Raw genomic sequence first — 24,482 nt, 5'->3', positions numbered from 1 at the left:
TTTATTTATATCAAGTTTTAGTTGAACTAAGTACCTAAGTATGTGGTATTTATTTATTAATAACTCTATGGAACTCTACTTTTAAGTGTGTACACAAGACTACTACTGATCTTAAAAATATTTCAAATGTTGGTGTTCTCATATTACAAGAAAAGCATGTTCTCACAAAACATTTTCATTGTCATAGAAAATTGCTGCAAATTGTAGCGTGTCCCAAAACGGCTCAATTATGTCACAATGTCTTTGTGCTTCCCCGAAAAAAACCTTCGTCGTAAATAATACCGTATGTCATTTCTCAGCACGTATGAAATTTATAACGTTATACCATCGGGCAATTTATTTGTAACTAACAATCGTGGGGTTCCGAAGGGCAGGGTATTGGGTAAGAGACTTGATATCGATAAAATAAGGCAAACGACGAAAGTTAATAATATTAACTTTCGCCGTATGTTCCTACAAATATGTGTATTAAGACATTTCGAATTTCATACAGATCCTTATATTTAATAATATATGGTTATCACAAATATTTATTATTTGATATTTGTGTATTATTGTGGGTACTTAACTACTTATCTACGGAATACCAAATAATATTTTGCTTTAAAAAATATTTCCATAAGATGAAGAGAAAAATATTTTCGAGAACATAATACTTTACTTTATTCTTCAAGCCAAAGTCTCGGAAAACAAGCAAGCTTATGCAAGAAAATGTTTATTTGTTATACATTTATATTTACATACATGTGCCTCAAGATTAGCGTTTCTTCTTTAATTAACTACTTTTATTTTTACTCTCAGTGTTTTTTTCACAAAACCAAGTTTGATAGGTATCAAATCGATCAAAACAAAAAAGTGCTTCAACGAATTTTAAGCAAGCTACAGTGCACATAAAGCAAATAAAGAAATCGATATATCTACAAGCGTTTTACCCAACCAAACAAGTAGAAAAACAGTGAAATTATAAAAATGCCCGGCCACCCTCGCGATTTGTGACTTAATCACTTTATTGGCAGCGGGGGAGCTTATCGGAAAGAAACGCTGATATATGGGTAAACACGCTTGCACTTTTGCGTGGCGACTTTTGCCTGGCGACTTTTGGCGGTCGCCGAGGCCATAAAGTCGTCGACGAAGTTTGGATTGCGCTTGTGGGGCCGGAGTGGCTTTTAAATGTTGTTCTTTTAGTTTTAAGCTTAGCGAATGTACTTGCCTTGTTAGCCTCTTCTTCATCGCAGTCACGTGCATCTGAAAGAGGAAAAAGCGGTTAGATGGGTGAGCTAACGAAGAAAAGGTACAAAAGTGGTCGGTAAAATTCCCAGTAGGTACGAGATTTTTTCTTTCACCTGTCTTTCACATGTTATGTAATCATTTTTATGTATCAACATTAGAAAATATGTAATATTTATACAAATATATCATGGGATTTATTATTGTCGTAAGACAAAGCATGCTCAGCTCAATATTGACAGGTAGTTACAGTCGAGTTCAAAAACATCTTTACATCATTCCAAAAATATTTTTACACTCTTCTAACGGCTGTATTCGAACTTTAAGATACGTTAAATACTAGAGATTGAAACGATATGGATTGGATATGTCAGTGTCAAACAAGTGTCAAAAGTGACGCGTTTGTTTGAAGAAACGTCACTTTTGACACTTGTTTGACACTGACATATCCATTCCATATCGTTTCAATCTCTAGTATTTGACGTATCTTAAAGTTCGAATATGACCGTTAGATACTGACAATGTGTTCGGAACGTTGACATGTAAATATGTTTGTGAACTCGATCGTACTTGCTACGGGCTACGGCGTAGCAGTGTCATTGCTACATCTCGATAGAATAACCGAGTAAAATCATCCTTAACTAGACTCAATACCAAAATACTGTCTTCCAGTTAATTAATCTAAACTCAAAAAAAAGCATCTCGGCTAACTCTCGATATAATCAATGCAAGACCATCTTGCTCACCAAACATACTCATAAATAATTAATATATTAATATTGCTCGAAGGGGTATAAGGCGGTGGGCACACAAGCCTGGTCCAGTGATTAGCTGCGCACGGGCCTAAATATGTTTGTACTTCGGCTTTAGCACATGCCTGATACAGCCTACTGGACAGATCTAAAACGGCATATAAACGTCACATTTTAAGTCTTTTTAAGACCTTCTAGAATTCATTACTCGATAGTCCCTACAGCCCAGCCTCTTACCGTTTGGCTGTTTTAATTAAAAACTTCTTGCATTAGCTATATGCCGGTACTTATCCCTTTAAAATATTATTTAATATCAGTGCTGAAGACTGATTTGTAATTAATTATGATGCAGATTTAAATTGCCGGTTTTGACAACCCTTCAACCCTCTTAAGACTGGACTGTGGTATGCTGAACTCATTTATATGTACGTAAACTTAAAAAGTAATTAAAAGGTAAGGGGGTAAAACTCATGGTAATCTCAGTTAACGGGATGTTAGAGACACCGAAACATATAGTTATTGGTTATGTTAACTTCGCTATCGTTCACGGGTTTCTTGTGGTCAAATGAGTCATAATTATAGAATAGAATAGAAGAGTTTTTTATTCGTAAACACACAGACAATACACATAATTACACAAAAAGAACATAGTGAAAATAAAGTGTCACGAAATGGCCCCATGGAAATGCCAGACAGAATTCCATAAGTAAATAGCGAATGTTTTTATTATACATACATAAGGTTACGGAAGTACAATAGGCTACATTCCTACTAGTCAAATCAGCTTCTTTTTTAGAACTGTCAAAACGATTTGCTAATATGGAATTTATATGAAAACGAATGTAGTGACGTCACAGTAAACTCACCTACTTTTTATATTTCAATCCGATTTATTAAATACAAATTGTGTTTAAAAATAGCTGCTGTCTATGTTTTTCTAATAATTATCTAGTGCTTTATTTCGTGCACGGTTTGAAATAATTTATTTTAAGTAAAGGAAACATCCCTATTCTAAAGCCAGATTTAGATTTTAAATGAATCATCAGCTTTCAAAACTTACATTTCTGGTACGTCACTGTTGACAGCTCAGGACATTCCGAAAAGGGCTCTTACCGCGGTATTCGGAAAACAAGATCCGTTCTAGTCTAGAGAACAATACGATATGTACTAGATACGTTGTAGTTTAGATTTCAACTAGTTCTCTTTTGCAGCTCAATTCGGGCAACAAATGTCACTTTTACGTTAAAATATCGCAATAATATCTTGTGGAAATTTGACAGGCAAGATCTTAAACATATCGTTGTCGTATCTTGGTGATGTCTAATAGACATCTAATAGATGTCTAGTTCAAAATCCGAATCGTGCCCTTAGTCTCTGTTACGTTACCTAATCTTCCACCGTTATTTTTTTGTACGAATAAAAAAGTACTTACCTATAAAACTAGGTTGAACTAGGTGAAGCCTAAACAAACAATACATCAGGCTCGCGGAGTCTTAGCCGTAATAAACATGGGCAGGTGCGGCGGGTGCGGCAACCGCTGTCCGGGCGACTTGCAAAGTATTCCTTAGCGTTCAAACATACCGGTCTCGTTAGGCATGCCTCGCTGGGTTTAATCACGGCGGCCCGGGGCCAACCTAATGTTTTCACTATGTATTTTTTAAGTACCGGCAACTTACTGGTATTTTGTTCGGCGTTCTTGTTCTGCGAGGGCGTTTCGGGAACGTTAATTGGATTTTATTTGGAAATTGTGCTGGTTTTTTGGTCGATGGGATTTGAATGGAATTGAAAATGGAAAAAGACTCTTTCGAAATTTTCCATTCTCATCAAATTTGAGGATTCGGGTTTTGAAATTTCGGTGCACAAACCGGCTTAGGTAGAAACAAAACAAAAGTTACAGGAGTGGCATTAGATTTTGTTTATTAAGACGAAAGTGGAGGACCCGCGCGAAGTCGCCTTTTCATACAAACGTAGTCCTCATTTTCCTCCCAGGATATGAACATTATTGAAAATATTGTAACACAATTTGTTGTATATCAACCACAGCTATGCCCCTACGTTTGATTATTTATGAATTTTTAATTATTTAAAAAAAATTATGAAATCTGTTTTTACAATAATCAAAAAATCTAAATAAGTCAAACATCTGCATGGCTATGGTAATATACCTCAAATTGTGTAAAAATGTTTTCAATAATGTCAATATCCAGAGAGGAAAATGGGTACTACTTTTCTATAGAGAAGCGACCGTCCCCTTTCCTCTTAACAGCACGTGACGTGACATTGACATTGACACTGACCGTATTGTAACAAAGGAGGCTTATTCTGATTGTAATAACAAGTTGTAATTTTTGATCTGAATTTTTTTAATAATACTACTATGATCTGTCAGTGGCCAAAGTGACGTTTCTGGAGTGTCAACTTCTTTGCATTCTAGTAGTTTTATTTAACTTTTATAAAATGTCAGAAGATTTTAAACGTTACCTATTTTAAACACTTGTCATCCTTTGGAATTGGATGAAAATGTATCCTATACATGTTTATGGCCGTGACTGTTACGACTACTACTTACTATCAAAGGATGTCATCTGAAGCAATACACGGCTAAAACAATCGGCTATTGATCTCCGCCCGCGTCCTAGAAGGCCAAACAACTATTAACACGGGACGGTCGCCCACATCCCAATTTTGGTCCATTATGTGCCGTGTCCAATATTGACACAGTCGCGATTGTGCGGACGACAGACCCGCGTCAACGAGCGGGACCCGGAGAGATGTCAGGTGCTCGAATCACAAGAGACCTTTGGGGTTCGACATTTAATGATACAATACAATACATCGCGAAAGAAAGGATTGACAAAGATTTTCCTAGTGATATTCCGAACTACATAAGTTGACAGCTGCTTTAAAAATATGTTTCTAACCGGGGTGAAAAACATATATAGGACTTTTCTAGAAAACAGTCAGCAAAATCTGATTGCAAGGGCGATATTACCAAAATTATTAACGGGTTTTTATGACTCACAACAACACAATTTACCTAGTTAATAAAAAAAAACACTTAAAAAGACAGGATTGGTACGCCCATTCTCAAACACCCACTGTTGAAAATGGTGTAATTTTTAATGTTGTTTAATTTATAATCCAATTTAATGTTCTTCTTAGTTAGTATTGCTCTGTATGTTTCTGTAAGCGTCGGTAGGTATATCTGAAACGTAATTAATCACGCAACACCCAATAGCGCTGGCCCACAATTTTGTTTGACTTGGCGAAAACTTGGCGAATCTTATTTATTTTTTATCAATTTCACTCGGTCGAGCCTTAAAAGCGTCGCCCCGTTTTATTATCAGGACGTGAATAAGCAAAAAGAGAATGGATTTTGGTTGTGATTATGTCAAAAATAATTAATTATTATCGATTCGGCGCGCAGGGGAGGACTGATGGAGCCCGGTCGCTCTTTAAAATTGGAAAGCTAATTACTCGGCTACGGCTGCGGGGACGACAAAGATTAGTGGGGAATTCTATTGCCTTAGCTTTATATTATTATATTTACCTTCTAATGTATTTTGCTGGCTTTAACGATAATTTGCGTTTTCTGCGTCGAGCCGAAACGTCAGCGGTCGGTGGATAATCTTTTATAGGCCATAAAAGCTATCTGTAATAAGGTTTTTGTTGTTCCCGTCTAGAATCACGTTCAATCATTAAAGCAGTGAGCATCTCCGAGTAGCACTTTACAATGTATGCGAGGGGCCGGCCGCTGCCGCCCCGGGCACGTGTGAGGGGCTCCACGGAATTTCTTCATTCATTAAGCCGCGCGGCTCGTGATCTGCCTGCCAAAGACTCGTCCACTGTACACATTGCTCGAGCTAAACTTTAATTTAGACCTACTACCTGCGACCACTCCGCTCATAATGAACGCACCCTCTATTTAGTTTGGGGCCAGTGTGTGACTGACATTTTATATACGCCCGTTTCCTGTTTCTAACGTATAGACAACGAAACCAATAAATCACGAGTCAAAAGTTTGAAAGAAAAATCACAGTCATGGGCCTCTTTTTAAATTAACGCCATTAGCTTTAAGATTTCCTTTTCGCAATAGAGTGCAAGAATTACCTCTCTTCGTTGGAGCGCCAAGTAATTAGTAACGCTCGAGTTTTATTTGTTGACGGTCATTATTCGTTAATTTTGAGCGTCTTGCGAGAGAAGGTGGGATGTGCTTTCCTTAAGGATAGAAAGAGAGGTTGTCGTTCAATCGTGAGGCTGCACCTGCCACCGCACGAATTTGCAATTTAAATTCCGAACGAATATTCTGAGAGGACCTCCTTAACACGACATCTGTTTAAATCGTCGACGATAGAGTGACTGCTGCGGTAGAACTCTTTGAGACTGCCGCTTAATTGAAATAAAACAAAATATTCGAGGGTGACTTGAATCAACTCACTCCAATCATTATTACTTATTTGCATTCGTGGGAGGAAATGCCAAATAGTCAAGCATATTAAAATATCTCACTTATTTCATAATCTGTCTACCTAATTTTGTATTTACGTTTCTGTCTTTTTTTATCGATAATTCGTCTAAATTCCTAATATCCAATATGTTACTCAGGCTATTTAAAAATATAGAACATATTTACTTCATATTAGATTCAATAAGAAAGGGGTGTGACAGTTTTCCGTCTCATAATAATTTGCTAAATTGATTGATATGCTACTGGAGAGATGATTAATTATCAGTGCCTAAATGTATGTCCGAGCCATGCGCTTAATATTTGAGTATACTCCAGCAGGCCAGCATTTACACTTCGAACAATAAATGAATGTATAATATATAACACATATGTATCATATCATATCATAAGACTATAGAGCTATATGTAGCTGGATAATTAAGTAAATGGTTCTAGCATAACAAAGTACTTTACACTCGCACTTTAGTGTTTTTTACAGACTCAACATAAATCTTGTGATACGCTAGCGATTCATTAAGTTACTATTTATATATTTGACTAAAGAAAATAAATTTTAAATACTCTTCAATAAATATGTTGGAAATTGTTCGAAATAAACAAAGGTACGAGAACTCTATCGAATGGCCTCTTTGTGTTATCAGAGTGGCTTTAATAAATCACGCCGTGCCTGGTGCATGCTCAACCGCCTGAGAACAGGAATTGGCCACTTTGCCCACCTTCGGAAAAAATGGGGTTGGAGCGACCAAGAATGCTGCGAATGCGGATGCCCTAAGCAAACCGTTTGGCATATCGTTCTGAGTGCCCACTAACAAAGTACGATGGCCCAGTGGAAGATTTTAAGACCATAACGAGAGCAGCCATTACTTACTTGGAAAAATGTAGATTTAGATTATAAACTATGTAACTATGTATGAATGAACAGTGTAAAATAAATGCCATACGATAAATAAATAAAAGTTTGTTTGGTAAGTATGTTATTTACTATTCTCAAGCAAAACTACTGTAACATATCTATTGTAGTTAATAGGTGTTAGTGGGTAAATAAAGAAGTCCCTGCGGCGGCGCACCATTAATAACTATCCACTTCATTAACGATCAATCACACGTCCCTGTCCTGTGCAGTGTAACCCCACGCTACCATTTTTTTGGGATTTGATTAATAATATCAACGTCATTTTCTTTCAGCCTTTCATTTAACTGGGAAAAAGTGAGCACAGTTATTCATTTTCTATTAAAAATAATTTAAAAAGAAGTTTCATTATTTAATTTTTGCCATCGATAAGTACTATTATATTTTAGTAACTCCAGAAAAATAGAGCCGTTCTGTTATGTGAATGGTTTCGTCAATTTAGTATTACTTTTTGGTGTGACATAAAAATACAAACTAAACTAAGTACATGCATTATAAAACTAAAAATAATCTTAGAAATAAACTTATAAATAAAAAATGCTCCCTAGCTCGCTGTCCTGAGTTATGGTGCCCAGAAGATTGGCAGCGTTACCTCTTTGAACGGCCAGACTTAGTCTCTGGCCGAAGTAGGCTGCCAGCCCTCTGGTCACCAGACGCATCTTTTTGGTTGATGTTAGTTACCTTAGGGTATTGTCATCTGTAAAAATCAAGCAAAGGCAAGGTAAATGATAAAAATATCAACAGTCCTATCGTAGTAAAGAAAGAGTTTGCCCTTATTTTTAATCTTTTGACATTTAACTGAGGTTCCTACAAAATGTATTATATATTACATAAAACAACATTAGGGTTTATTAAACAGTTAACATTATAAAATATGGTGCTATTACGTGATATGATGCTATATCAGTTTCTCACGAAAGTTTCTTGCTACTCTCTGCAAAAGAATGACTTGTCGGAAGGAGTTAATAATCTCGTTAATTTGTTCGTGTGTTAGCGGCGACTGCGCCCGACGTTCTTTGCGTAATTAATGGTAACACCTCATTTATTAAATTAGTTCAAGGGCCCGAGAATTTTCCTGCACGTGTGTACGAGATCACCAGTTTAACAAGATACTTTCTTAATCTTCCAAGTATAATAATTTCCTTGTAGCTGCAACACAACAAGGGCCTTACTGGCTGGTTATATGTCATAAATATTACCAACTTATCAAGACACCTTTTCACTCCACCGAGTCTAATAAACTTCTTGTTATTTGTGAAGCAATACAGGTCTTGAGTATGTGGTTGGGGTCATATGGAGTTAACACGATGTTGCTGGAAAAGAGCGAAGAAAATTAATTTATCAAAAGTGTAACGCTTGCTCTACAGTACGTGATGGATTATGTGGGCTAGGGTTACCCTTTGTGGTACATTTTGTTAATACTTGAGCATTATTTGGGTTGTAAATAACAAATAAATTTTAAGCATGATTCTTCTTCTTCTTCTTGTCCTTTTCCCATTATTTGGGGTCGGCTCTCCTAATTATGTTTCGCCAGGCTTCACGGTCCTGGGTCGTCTCAGGTGTGATTTGGGCTTCTTCCATATCCCTCTTGACTGTTGCCAGCCATGTCAGTCGGGGTCTTCCTCGTCGTGCAAGTGCAAATTTTAAGCATGATTGACGAAAGAAAAAAATAGCGTCATAATTTAGCTAAAAGTTTGAGAATTTGTGACTTAAATTTAATAAAACATTTTTTATGTGTCATTACAATTTCAGCCATCAATAACGATCAATTATAGGGCTAATAAATTATAGTTCAAACTATTCGCCTTGATCAATTACATTTTATTACACGCCTTAATTAAAGGGCCGTCAAACTGAAAGATTTATCGGAGGTTTATCATATAACCTTAGCCCGTTCAATGGAGCCCTTCTTGAGGCCAGGGCGATTAGAGGGCCATTGAAGTTTGAGGGCTTTATGATGTTTCACATCAGCGTAGTAAGGGCCTTGTAATGTGCTCACGTTGCTTGAACTGTCGTGTAGGTGTTATGCAATATTGTTATGTTATGAACGAATTCGTGTTATGATTTTCAGGTTAGTAAGGTAATGTTTTCACACTACAATTTTCTTATCCTAATCTATCAATTAAGTACCATGCATATTTGTGTTACCTCTATTCTTATCAAAAATAAGTTATATATTAGCAACAGTTTTGGATTGTTTAAACTGCAATTTATCTAGCAGTAAGGGTAGGTATATTTTTCCACACCGTTCCTATATACATACGTATATGTATATACTACGCAGGCAAAAGGGTTTCATATACTCATACCATTTATCTGAGTCCACAGATGAGTATAGTTCTGAAATTTAATGATGACTGAAGTGATATTAATCTGCGAGTAAGCGCAAAAGGATTGGGCTTAGTTCCAATCTCACGCATTATGAGCATGGGTCCCGTAACACGGCGCCCGATTATACTAGTGGCCCACAGACCGCTTACCAACTAGAAGGAGCATATGAGACATTTACGCGCCCTTTACGAATCAGTGCTTTTATACTGATTTAGTGTAAGAGCGCAGCCGCAAGTTGCGTCCAGGTTTACGGCATATTGGCAATAGGTATCTACAACAAAATATTCTTGAAATAAAAATAGATTGTTGTAGCATAATAATAGAGTAAAATACAACCGAGTGGCATAATGGTCACGAGTTCTTGACATGATTCATTATGAGAAGTCTATAGGAGGTAGTCTACGTAGTGGCCGCACTCACTTGGGCCCTTATCACACGTATTGCACATTGAAGTTTGACTCTTTCCAAAACCAACATAAGGTCCGTTTTGTATAAACTAGCTTGATCGTTTTTGATTGTAGATTGCTAGAGATTATACCTCCATTTATCAGAATACATGGACACGGTCATTGACATTAGTTTATAGTACACCCTATGTATTCGCCTTCCGTAGATATAATAAATGTCATTTATAGTTAGACGTAATCATTACGGTCGTCGTTATTTAGGTGTAGAAGTTATTTACATAGGACTTGCCTCGCTGTCTGATAAGTGTACCTGTGTAGCTCTATTAAAGATTACATTCAATAAAACATGAACTCAGATGGTTAAAAGGAGAGCATGTTTAGGGGATAGGTATGTTTTATATGTATTATATATTATAAATGGGCTTACTCATGGCCACAGACTAGCCGAGGTGAAGACGTGGCCTACAATGGAGCGAGCCTGCCCAGAAGGTGCCTTTTCACCCTTGATTTGAAGGTTGCCGGGTTATATGAGCTCGGAAATATAGACGCCGGCAAGGAATTTCATACTCCAAGGAATGATATCCTGATTTTCCAAGGAATGTCAGGAAAAATAAATCGTGTTGTACAGGTAATTACTGAAAGGCGACCAACTAACAAAGGGCAATTATACCGTGCTTACTTTGCAGACAATGCTCTAACACGGCGGTGATATATGCGCCGTAAATTCTAATGCCGCGGCCCCGCGAGGTGCCGCCGTAAAGCCCCGCCGAATACGGAATGATCATAATAAAGTATGATTTCTTGGTCGGGGACGCGGCCCTAACTCGGATAATCACTCCTCAGGCGTACCCATATAATTCCTTAGTGCATAATGAAAGTTGATTAACATTATACCCGCACGAGACTCGTGTGTGTGTGTCCGCCACAGATTCCGAGTCCTAATTAAGAGGGAGGGCGGGCCGGCCGCGGAGGCGGGTATCGATCATCGCCCGCCAAGGAATCGACGCAGGGACCCGCAAAAAAGGGGCCTTCATCCGAAAATCAACGGCGGCTAAGCCGTCCGCTCTCAGCACATGTGTTTTGATTTAAATGCCTGCTAAGGGTCAGTTTAATTCGTGTGCAGAAACGGCACGCTCCGGGCGCGATCCAACCCGATGTGAATAATTACGGGGCTTACCACCGCTTACCTACTGCCTTATAGTGATTTGCATATTTTCTTGTGGCTTTATGCCGGCTGTCCACGGGCTACAGGATCCACTCAATGGAGCATATACGCATAAATGCATATTCAGATGGATTAAAACATATTCTAATGGTCGAATAACATTTGACTGGAGAAAACATTATTATGTAGTTTCTAATTAACTTTTACTGTTGGTTCTAATTACCTATTGCATGTAGTATATATAGAATCAATTGAAAAAAAAAACCAATAGGTTGAGTTCTATTTCTTAATGATTTTTTTACTTCTTACTGCATATTAACCATTGCCTTGGAACCTCCCTAAGAGGGAAGGGTTCGAATTAAAGCCAATGCAATTAAGGGGAGCCTACGTATCGAAATGAATTCTACACATTTGTATAGAAATCATAGGTACCGTAAATTATAACCCACTAAAAGGGCTTTGTTTATTTCAATATTTATTTGGAATATTTGTAGGTATTTTAATAGGTTATTGCCAAGCCGAGACGTCAAAAATGCGCTCCAAAGTTGGAGGAGGTTGAAAAATGACTGTGCAGTGTTTCGGTATCCCGTCTGTATGGAGAGGGTTAATTTCTTCGCCGCCAAATCATATTAACCTGTCGAAACTGACGGCAGTAGATAGATGACTGGTCTTTCAATAAAAGTCCGACTTGTAAGACTTGGTGAAAAATTACTGCTCCCAATTTAAGAAGAATTATTCGAGGCGGTTCGTTACATCCATGTTGAATAAAACAATTTTATTTATCTGGCATTGTTTCTGTCCTGTTAAAGGATAGATAAGAAGGGCCGTCGATAAAAACAAAACACTAACAAAGCTGCTTATAAAAAACGTCGGAAAACACTTATCGCGCTCAAGTGCAAATCGTTGACTGTCACTTCAAATCCCTGGCCGGTGGCACGGCGGGAAAAGCTACAAAAATAACAATCAAATAGAGCATCCGAGGAAATGAGATCTGAAGGAATGATCACGCCCGACCCCGGGGACCGGTTGCCTCTTCAAAAAGGACTTAATCTCTCAATTCGCTAAGGAGTTAAGATTTAAAAAATATTTCCCCTCGGTTCGCGGCGGCGTCTTTGACACGTCGCCGGGTTTTTTCGCGAATCTCCGGGCGGGATGTCACTCACTTTGTATCGGCTTTGTTGTGAGAGGTTAAGCGGCGGTTTATTAGGCCTGGCTTCCCATCTGCAAACAGAGGGTTTCTTCTACAATACTTTAAGCAAATCACTCATCTTATTTTTATCAATAAGTGGATTTGTGAACAAAAGAACGAGGTCTTCGTCACATACAATTACACAATAGCAGGTATTACACGATTCTGTTTAAGAGCCAACAGGAGTGGTCATTTCTCCATACAAACGTACTCGACTGTTTCCTCCGTGGGTTTTGAAGCTAGAGCAATGATTTTTTCAACACAGATTAATATTGTCAATATCTGTGTCGGACCGTTTTGCTTTTTTTGATATTTTTGTTTTTTAAGGCGCTAGAGCCCTTCAAAAATGGCCAAAATGGCCTAATTGACTATGCCGCAATGAGAGGCGTGCTATTCAAAACTGACATCATCTAGTCAAAAAAGAAAAACGGTCCGACACAGATAATGTCATTATCATTTAGATTTCCAAATTTGGTTACGATTGGTTAAGTTTTGGAGGAGGAAACAGTCGAGTACGAAACCTCGATTTTTGAGATTTTTACGCAGGATTTTTCGCCTTGTCCTTATCGCACTAGTTTTAGGAGCCGCTTCCGTTAGCGAGACGGGTATATTTACCTAAAATATTTAAATCTTAGCTCCTGTTGGCTCTTAATTACTTGGTCAAATAAGTAACTAAAGAGAGACAAAAAGTGAAGCGCGTCTGGGTGGCATTATATATATTACATGTTTATATTTAAGCCAAAATACTGAGATGGTACGAGTAAATATAAAATCATTTTGAGATACAAAATGAACAGTGTAAAGCGATTTCCCTAATGAAAAGCTCACGCTACCGAACACGTACGTTGAACGCTTAACACGATGAACTTTCCCATACAGTATTAAAAATCATCGTCACAATACAGAAGCCCTTGCGCAATCAATACAAGTGACAAGCGGGGTAGCTTGGCAACGGCCGTTAATTAAGAATACGTGACAAAAGACGAGACATGCACACAAACACAAGTAGCGTCCAAAAAGGTCCGGATTATGTGACCCTTTGCGCTTTTGATTTTAGCGCGTCGCGGGCCGGACCGTCGTCTAATTTGAAAGGAGACGACAAATCTGGCTTCGGGCCCCCGCTAAAGCGTATCGGCTACACGTGACGCCATGAATGTTGATACAATGCAATAATAAGCGAAGGCGGTCGCTATGGCTACAGGAAGCCCTCGCACCACTTGAATAGTCCCTGATCATTTAGACAGGGTCAGCGCTTTGGCCGCTGACTCGACTCTGCACCGGGATAATTAGCAGGCAAACAAGGAACACCCGCACAACTTTCGACCATTCAGGTGCTCTGCAAACACCGCTGCAAGAAGTTTAACAGCAGTTTAATTGCGGGGCGAAAACAGAAGCGTACTGAAAACACTTTAGTTTCTGTGAAAAGAACCAGGTCGGTAATATTGGAGTAGCTGTTTGCTTAGTTGCTGAATTGGAAACGCGAATGTAGCGGGAATTATGAAGTGTTTAATAATTGCGTCCTGTTTAACATTTATAAACTGCAATCCAGATTTAATTTTATGATTTTCAGTAAACCTCAAATAATATAATGTCATGGGGTAAGAGAAACATAGGGCCCGATTCGGATTTTGTAATAGACATCTATTAGACATCGCCAAGATCCGATAACGATATATTTAAGAATTAACCTATCAAATTTGACATTTCCGCGATTCTGAAGATACTCTTAAACGATTTCCACAAGATATTACTTAGAGATCTAATTCACATCTAATAGATATCTAACACGACCTATCGTAAAAGTGACATTGGTTGCCCGAATTGCGCTGCAAAAGAGGACTAGTTGAAATCTAAAGTATAACGTACCTATCTAGAATGGATCTAGTACGTGTCGTCTCTTGTGAATATCTTGAAGTTCGAATACGGCAGTATTTCGCTCGGGAAAAGAAGAAAAACAGTATGAGATTTAACTACAAGTGTTGTCTTACCTCATCTAACCTTAGATCTATTAACACTGGAACACCCGCGACCCAGCGACCCGCTAGGCGGGTTCTCTGTTCGTAATCGCTTTTCGCTACGTATGGGTTTATGCATGTTAACGGCTACGCTCATAGCTCGTAGCACGCGCTGGCACTAAATGTGTTAATGTCGGGTAGTCTCACTGCTAACAGGCCAATTCGCGTTTTAGTTATTCGATCTGATTCCAATATGATACTGATCTGTCAGTATCAAAAGTGACGTTTTTGGTTGACACATACGGTTGTTACGAGTTGTATTTTCCACTAATTTTAATACTCAATTGATGAAAACATCATATTTAAATATTAAGCGAAGGCAAGCGAAATAAATGTAATAAATGGTCGAAAGCGCTTATTCAGAGATGTTTCTTAAATACGATATCACAGTTAAACCAAAGCAGTATAAAGGTCGGCCTTTATACTGCTTTGGTTTAACTGTGAAATCGTACAGACGTCCAATCCGTCAGGTTGCAGTCCATCTGTACCGGCCCTTACACATACCAGCCAGTAACTGGAAACCACACTATTTGTGTAAACTAGGCTCGCACATTACATTCACTCACACACGTCGCGGCCTAATTTATCGCCCCGTGTGTCCGCACCTTAACCCTCGGTGTCGCTGACAAGCCCGATTTATGGAGCGATGTACCGCCGCCCTAAACAAATCAACCACTGGTTACGGGTCACGTGCTGGGAATTTTAATACAGTCCAGATGACTAGGAGATTTGAGGAAGGATTGCTTTCTTGTTTCGGTGTTGGTTAGCGAAAGGGTTTGGTTCGAAAATGAGTAGGGAAATTCACATCATACCTAACATTTGTAACTATTCCGCTTTTATTGTTATTTTATTCAATAAGCAAGTGGCAAAATAGTCAATAAATAATATTCACTCAAGCAGGAGAGTCTGGCATGCTAATCGATGTGTGACCTACGAATCCAAATATTTTTGTGCCATAGTTTAATGACCTGAGCCTTGTAACTTTGTAGATCTTCTAGCTGTTACATGTCTTTCAGCACACCATTTTCTTTCTTTGTAAAAATCTAAAAATACTAATATAATAGGTGTATCTCGAAACCAATAGTTATTAAGGGTATTCACGTATCAAGGTGTAGGGTGAATAAATGCGCGAAGTATAACGTGGCTCACGCTTAAGACACGTAAATCTCTAATCCGGGTCGGCGTGCAAGTCGATATAGCCAAGTTTCGGCTTGAGCCGTGCGCTTACAATGCTGCCGAGATATTGAGGTCACGCACACAACATGCTATTGTAATGACAGCGGGATTTTAACATCATATTTTTTATGCACCGATAGCACGCTTAAAAACTTTCCGCCTAAATATTGTGCACTTAAATTGCATTAACTCGCGTATTTATTCAGTACCTTTTTTGCAGTTAATACTCTAATTAGCTGTGGCGTAATCATACCAATCATTCACCTCAACTCTCCTGTCAATACCCATACGTAATGAGTAATTCATTGTAAATATCATAATATTAGAATTAAGTTTTGTTATTCAATAAACTAATATAGGTAATGTAAAATGCCGATCATCATTTTGAGCCTGTAGTCGATTAGGCTATGAAGGGCGTTCTCTCGAATTAAATCAATATCACATTTACAAATGTTTTTTTTTTTTATTACATGAATTAGATTGACAATCGTGAAACAAATTTTAATAAGGCGTCCTGTGTATGTAACAAAATTACCCCATTATTTGGTATTTACTTGGTGTTCATTAATTTACTATATATACAATCGCACATGCATCCATACCAAACTACAGTTTTCTAATACAAAGGGCCTATAAGCTCCAATCATGAACCATGGATCCCTAAATACATTAATTTTCTCCATGTCCTTATACACAAAACAAGCGTAACTTTTCTTAAATCTCTCCGGCAGTGTAAGCGTATCATATACATAATTGGGACCAAATCCCTGTTGGAGGCGGAGGGACAGGTTTCTTAGCGCGTGTTCGGGGGAACTAATGAAATTTGCCGCCCACGCACTGCTGCTGGTCAATAAATAATAACCACATATTAACAATACTATTGACTGCCAAACTACTACTTCAGTTGTGTTGGCAACTACTTGTATAGGTACTTGGGCATGCATTCGCATTTTTTTAATGTCCGATTTATGAAGAATAGATATTCCACGATTAGTAATATTTCCGAATCGACATTGAGCTTTCCTTTACGAACTAAACCCGATGACTTGAAGAAAAAGACTAAATGTAAAAAAACAATAAGCAATAATGTATTCTAATATATGTAATTACTTACTGTACTTTTTGTAAAGCCTTATTTAAATAAGTATTAAATAAAATAAAATCTAAAGTCATATTAAAATAAAAATACTAATAAGTATAGAAAAAATCAAAAACTTAATTTTATTGATGCATAATGTTAGCTAGCAAAATAAAGAGCCCATAAAACTGCAAACAATCCTAAATGACATAATAACCCAACTAGGACTAGCAGTTACGATCTGCGGTACGAGTACTCGTAGCGTGCGGTGCTCCGTACCTCAGTATCGATCGCAGCGAGCGACAGAAAACTTTCTAGACAGCTTTTATATGCACCTCTTTGGCCTGTAAGTATAGCGGAGTATTGCGAAATGCGGCGCGTTCCCTACATTTCAACGTCACTTGTGTAAATATAAATACGCTTTACTCAAGCGTTGTTATAATTGCGATCGGCATAATGCTTTTTATATGCAACTTATTAAAGCATTTCGATAAGGCAAGTACATAACTTTCTTGATTTAATCCATACTAATATTATAAACGCGAAAGTGTGTCTGTCGGTCTGTCTGTCTGTTACCACTTCACGCTTAAACCGCTGAACCGATTTAGTTGAAATTTGGCATAGAGACACTTTGAGTTCCGGGAAAGAACATAGGATACTTTTTATCCCAGAACTCACCCCTCAAGGGGGTGAAAAGGGGGATGGAACTTTGTATGGGAAAATAATAACCGCTGAACCGATTTAGATGAAACTTGGTATGCGGATAGTATGAACATGTGGGGAGGGATATAGAACAGTTTTTATCCCCGAAATCATCCCTTTGGGGTGTAAAAAATGGGGTAAATATTTATAGAGTGCACCAATTTGGGGAAGAAAAAAAGGATGAATAAAAAGCAGATTTGTTTAAAAAGTAAGGTACCCAAATTACTTATTCCACGCAGACGAAGTCGCGGGCAAAAGCTAGTATGATATAAATCAACGTAATACTCGTTGCTATATCGACAGCGGACAGCGTAATATTAAGTTTTTAAATACATTACCCAACTTGTAACTACTGTATGTGTCTATTAAATCTACATACTATTGCTACTCTATGTGTATATATCTAAATGAATCACGACCTACAAACCAAACATTAAGTTTATCCATGAACGGTAATTACTTATCGTATGCTATTTACGTGTGTATCAAACACATCAATTTCAAAGTTTTGAACTGAATGTTCCATTAATATATCATATATAAAACGGTTTTGCTATTTATAAATAGTCAGGAAAAATATGTTTGATAATTTAGAGGAAAAAAAAAAGGTTTTAATGGAAGATTTCTAAACCATACATTTTCAAGAATTTAAAAGTGAATTTTAAAAATAAGCTTCGTTTGTATTACCTACTTAGTTATCTATAAGGTGGCATGTAAAATATACACTAGATTATAGTCCAATAGAATCTTGATGTTTCACTCATGTATAAATCCGTAGTTGGAGTGTTGCATGTCATCGTGTCAAATTGTGCTTAGACCGACCAACCTGCAATTGTACAATTACCTCGTAGACTCACAAACGAAGGTAGACAGCTGAAATTCATAACAGAACGTAGGTAATTAGGGTTCAATTAGTGTTCGGCTGAAAAACGCAACGTTTGGTAACGTTTCATTGCGGACGTCAAACGTGACGTGACGTCGACGTGCGACCGACAGATGATAGGGGTACGTGCGAGCGGCCTTATTGCGGAGCGAAGCGCGGTGGAGATGGGGAATTGGCGTTCGTGTGCAATGTATTTTTGAATTAAAATTAAACGAACACAATTTTCGTGTTGTCAAATAATAAATTACTGGATGAGAGCTAAATGCACTTTAAAATGGGCAGGTTATTCAGTCATCATTTATAGTATGTGAATGTAAAAAATATATTTTCCAGTAAGTATGTATACATATGTATATGTTTATGTACTTAATATATATAATATTCAAGGATTATTTGATATTTAAGTTTAGTTAGATTAGATTAAGTACCTACTGATGGTAAGTATAGGTAGTAGTAGGGCAACAAAATATCTCTAAACGCATTTTCATTTCAAAAATGTTCCTGTAACAAGTTAATGTTATGTTATGTACACCCAGCTGCAAAAGTGCATGGCCACTTTATGAATGAATTCAAATTTGCAGCTCGCTATACAAGTAAGTCAACATTGGCAAGTATGTGTGTCATACAATTTCTTGTCCCTCAAATATCAGCTTGTCATCATCAAATACTCCGAATAAGGCCGTCACGTCGAAAAGGCAGCATCCCACGTGGGGTAAGTCTAATCAGCTATGAAAATTAGGTTCCTGTGCGTATCTTCTGCTTTGTACCTACCGCTAATGTGGAATTTAATCACCATTTCGGCATTACGTTACGCCGTTTAGATGTGTAGGTACATTTTGGCTGGCTTGTGATCAATCTGCTGTCTAATTTGTGTAATAATTGCCGCATATAACTTACCGGTGTTCTTTTTTAGCAAATTAATGTTTAGCCGTGTTAATACTTTAAATCCGGTTACAACCAGCCGCAGAATGGCATGGTCTTTCTATAAATGAATTGTTTCATAATGTGTCCATGCAATTTTGCAGCTCGCTGTACCTATTTGACAGTTATGAGCTAAAGATAACTACATAACAATGATTACACTGCTGTTACTAGATTTAATATGCGATAATACAAAAGTAGATGTCAATGGCTTTGTGAAATGTAAAAAATCTACATTTACTGTACCTATTAATATTTTTATTGCGAACTTAATAGATACCTAGTTTATAGTAGGCGCATAGGTACTTTATACTGCCACTGCCGCAAGTCCAATTTAGAATTGACTCTAGTCTAGTAAGATACATCAGCAAACTATGCAGTCTTGGATCCCCGACCTGTTCATCCATCATCCAATTAGCCCCGCGATCAATCATCGGCCCGATCACTCCCTGGGCCACGCACCTCGACGATTTTTTCCCACTTTTTGTGTTCAACCACCGGGGGCTTGTTAATCACTGGGATACGTGTGTGTGTTGATAGATTATGATTTTGTTGATATCATTATTAGGGTATTGAAGGTATTTTGATTTATTGATTCGCCCTTCATGAGAGTTTTATTGAAATGGTATAGAATACATTTTTCACCATGTTACGTGTTTGTTACCTATTTAAAAAAACCAGCCAAGTGCGAGGAGCGCACGGAGGGTTCTGCCCCATCAACAAAAATAGAGCAAAACAAGTAAAAATACGGTCACCCATCCAAGTAGGTACTGACCCCGCCCGACGTTGCTTAACTTCGGTCAAAAATCACGTTTGTTGTATGGGAGCTTAAATCTATATTTTATTCTGTTTTTTAACCGACTTCCAAATCTAAAAAGAGGAGGTTATGAATTCGGTTGTATGTTTTTTTTTTTTTTTTTTGTTTGTTACTCCATATCTCCGTCATTACTGGACCGATTTTGAAATTTTTTTTTTGATTGTATGTATATGCATGCATGTATATGCAAAAGTAGTAAATTGGTTCAATGTTAATAATTTATTGTTAAATGAGAAAAAGACTAAATGTATTAAGTTTGTCACTAGTAGTAACGTTAGGCATGTGCAAACAAGTGTCATTGTGAAGGATGAGGAATTGGAATTAGTTGATAGTACAGTTTTTCTTGGTATAACTTTAGATTCTAAACTCCAGTGGGGTCCCCATATTGCTACTCTTTCGAATAGACTGAGTTCTGCAGCTTTTGCAGTGAGCAAAATCCGTCAGTTAACTGATGTGAAAACAGCTCGATTAGTATATTTTAGTTACTTCCATAGCATTATGGCATATGGTATTTTACTATGGGGTGGTGCTTCAGAGATAAATACCATTTTTGTTCTGCAGAAGAGGGCTATTCGAGCAATATACAAAATGAACCATAGAGACTCACTTAGAGATAAATTTAAGGAAATTGACATAATGACAGTGCACTGTCAATACATTTATGAGAATATTCTGTATGTACATAAAAATATTGTAAATTTTAGAAAAAATTGTGAAATTCATAATATTAATACTAGAAATAAACATAAGCTCGCAGTGCCCTTCACTCGGCTCCATAAAATTAAAAAATCATTCATGGGTAATTGTGTGAGATTTTATAATAAACTTCCAAACCATATTACTGAATTATCTATTAATAAATTTAAGAATTATGTAAAGCGTAAACTTATATCTAAAGCGTATTATACCACACAAGACTACATGAATGATAAAACAACGTGGGATTAATTGTTATTCGAAATGATTATTTATATATTAGGTATATTTGATTAATGATGAGGAAATTGATATTCCGAATATTCCGATGTTTGTACTTCTTTTGTGTTTTTTATTTATTTATTTGACATTTAGATTTTATTCTAGAAACATTCTAGACTAGTATTTTTTATACAATTTTTTTTTTCATGTTTGACGATCCTTTTGTGAAATTCTTAAATTTGTGTTAAATTTGATTTGTATAATAATCCAATATTATTATGGAATAATAACATCAATAAATTGCTCTGATAATTAGCTTATAGTAGTTTATGCAACAGTGATATAATAAGGGTTCTTAAAATTCAAGGGTCGAAGTTACAAAACGAGACGTAGTCGAGTTTTGTAAAAAAAGACCCGAGAATTTTAAGAACCAATTATGAGCTGTTGCATACATTACTTTTTCTATGACAGCTGCAGCAAAAAAAAAAAAAAAAAAAAAAAAAAAAAAAAAAAAAAAAAAAAAAAAAAAAAAAAAAAAAAAGTTATTATTAAAAAAAAGAGTTATTATTAAAAAAAAAAGAGTTATTATTTAAAAAAAATTGAGTTATTATTAAAAAAAAAAAAGAGTTATTATTGTAAATGAAAACATACCTCTTTCAATCAAGATGATCGGAACTTGTATCTTTAAAAAAAATAAAGCAGTTGTTTTATACTCATAAGATGACTGCTAGCAGTCATCTTATGAGCCTATAGACAAAGCATTCAAATGACATTGCTTTAGATATCACTGTCAGTCATTTAATTGACACATTTAAGTGCTGGAGTAGAAAAAGATAATTTATAAGTATGTTACGATTCATAAGTGCTTGTTGCTAGGCCTACATGAATAAAGATATTTTTGACTTGACTTGACTTGCATACAGATTGGTCCCGTTTTTGTCAAAACCCAGTTCTGATGATGGGATCCATGAGTAATCGAGGGAACTCCTCAAATCTTAAAGGCATACATATAGTGATTTTTGTGTTTTTATCAACAAATCAAGCATAAACATTTAAAAAAGTGACATTTGATGAAGTGGAACTGCTGATGATGATCAGAACGGAACTCTTCAACGACGCATAGTACACGTTTGGCGATTTGTCCTCTTCGTTATGTTTGTTAAGCAAGTTAAGTTTTTAAGCCACATTTTTGTCAAGCTCGAGTTCTGATGATGGGATCCATGAGGAATCGAGGGAACTCCTCAAATCTTAAAGGCATGCATATAGAGATTTTTGTATTTTCATCAAAAAATTAAGCATTTTCATTAAAAACTGTCGCATTTGATGCAGTGGAACTGCTGATGATGATCATAACGGAACTCTTCAACGACGCATAGCTCGCATTTGGCGATTTGTCCTTTTCGTTATGTTTGTTAAGCAAGTTAGGTTTTTAGGCACATTTATGTCAATCTCAAGTCCTGAACATGGGATCCATGAGGAATCAAGGGAACTCCTCAAATCTTAAAGGCATAAGTATAGAATTTTATATATTTTCATCAGAAAATCAAGCATTTACATTACAAACTGTGGCATTTGATGAAGCGGAACTGCTGATGATGATCAGAACAGAACTCTTCAACGACGCATAGTACACGTTTTGTGATTCTGAATTTCGATTTTGACTTGGACTGGGCCCCGGACTCCGGACTCGGACCCGTACTCGGACTCGAACCCGTACTCGGACTCGGACCCGGATCCGGACACGGACCCGGACCTTGATCCGGAAAACCACTATGATACCTAAACTAAACAAACCACTATGATTACCATAAAATGTATACATATTACCAAATAAAGTATAAGCGCCGTTAAGTGGGTCCAGGCTAGTAGTTAGAGAAGTCGGTTTTTTTCTATTAAAGATTATAGTATTTGTTGTTATAGCGGCAACAGAAATACATCACCTGTGAAAATTTCAACTGTCTAGCTATCACGGTTCGTGAGATACAGCCTGGTGACAGACGGACGGACGGACGGACGGACAGGGGACTCTTAGTAATAGGGTCCCGTTTTTACCCTTTGGGTACGGAACCCTAAAAACTAAACACAATAAATAATTTAGGAAGTAAAGAAGGTTAGTATTTAAGGCAGAAGACCTAGAAGAAAACGCTTCACGAGAGGGCTTGGTTAAGTAGCCGCCCCCTGTGGGTATTGCTGTCAGCATCATTCGTCACCAGGCGATTAAGTGCAACCGATAGACACAGCTGGTCAACAAGATCCAAAGAATCTAAGACTCTCAGTAGTAACGTATTCATTCGAATTTCGAGCCTTACTTTTATGAGTATGACTATTTCTGAGCATAACTTTCAATAAAAAGAAAATGAATGACGTGACACCGACAGCGCGAGTGTTTCAAATCGGCAGTCATTCAATCTCGCTAATATAAAACCCAACAAAACGTCTCGCTATAAAAAGATGAACAATAATTCTCTTTTATTACGCGCCAAAGTGGGAATCTCATTGTCGGCGAGGAAATAAATAATATCAGGAAGGAAAAGAAAAGGGAAATAATACAACATAAAATATTAAGATTCACCCAGGATTGGCATCATTCTGCGGTCGCCACGGATTTCTTTTAAGGGGGCGAAGATACCTACATCTTTGAATCTTAATGTTATTTGCATATCCGAAAAGTCATGAAATAAATCAGCCGAGACGGACAGCAGGGACGTTATTCATTAGGCCTTCTTTCTGTACGCAAGTAGCAATTAATGTAAAAATAGAACCTAATTTTGTATTCTTTACATTCCATATCCTTAGATGTTTGTTCTATAATTCAGGATAAAACTAACGTTAAAGTAAGCTAATAGATTCACCTCGTACCTTTCGAATTCAGCAAAATAAATTCTCCAAATCACAGTTTCCATTTGGAAATCCTTGTGCGCGTTGAGGGCACACTTATGGGGATAATGTCAGGATCCAGCATCAAATTGTGCTGCATTGTGCGGGAAATGCGAGAAAAACGGCGAAAGTGTTAGGGCAAATTTACATAAGTCGAGACAGAGGCTTGGAAGAATACGTAGGAAAATATTCAGAGGTGATGAGAGCCCTCCGGCCCGGCGGCCTCTATGCATAGCCTTTATGATGGGGAAAATATTTACAGCCGGCGCGAAAACGCAATATTTATGGAGCGACTGGAAATAGCGCAGCTATTCATGCGGGTTTTTAGCACATTCCTGCACTAAGCGGTTTATTGTTTCGCGGAGATAAAAAGAAAATTGTAAGTTATTATTGCTTTATTCTTCTGGTAATGTTTTTATCATGATCTATGCAAGGCTGTCACGAGTATATTGTTTGATTTATTCGATAAAGTAGGCAAGAAAAATATGATCATTGATTTTTATGAACTAGCACACTATCGCAGTCACACATCATCATCGTAGTTTGTCGTATACCTAAATACTTATATTTTTCAAGAAAATATATACCTATACGTTGTATAGTAAAAATCATTTACAAAGCGCAGATGTCAAAGCGCGTGGTTATT

The 24,482-nt window shown here is 37.2% G+C and overlaps 1 protein-coding gene across 1 annotated transcript in view; it reads right to left on the bottom strand.

Moving 5' to 3' along the window:
* Positions 1-991: 991 nt before the first annotated feature.
* Positions 992-24,482, bottom strand: part of LOC134648967 (uncharacterized) — a 222,827-nt gene continuing 199,336 nt past the window's right edge. Inside the window, exon 4 of the mRNA XM_063503638.1 lies at positions 992-1,245. Coding sequence (XP_063359708.1) covers positions 1,007-1,245 — 239 coding nt within the window. The 3' untranslated portion in view covers positions 992-1,006. The remainder of the gene's footprint in view (positions 1,246-24,482) is intronic.

This window comes from Cydia amplana, chromosome 6 (genome assembly GCF_948474715.1).
Source record: "Cydia amplana chromosome 6, ilCydAmpl1.1, whole genome shotgun sequence".
Classification (NCBI taxonomy): Eukaryota; Metazoa; Arthropoda; class Insecta; order Lepidoptera; family Tortricidae; genus Cydia; species Cydia amplana.
This window is presented reverse-complemented; position numbering and strand designations above follow the sequence as displayed.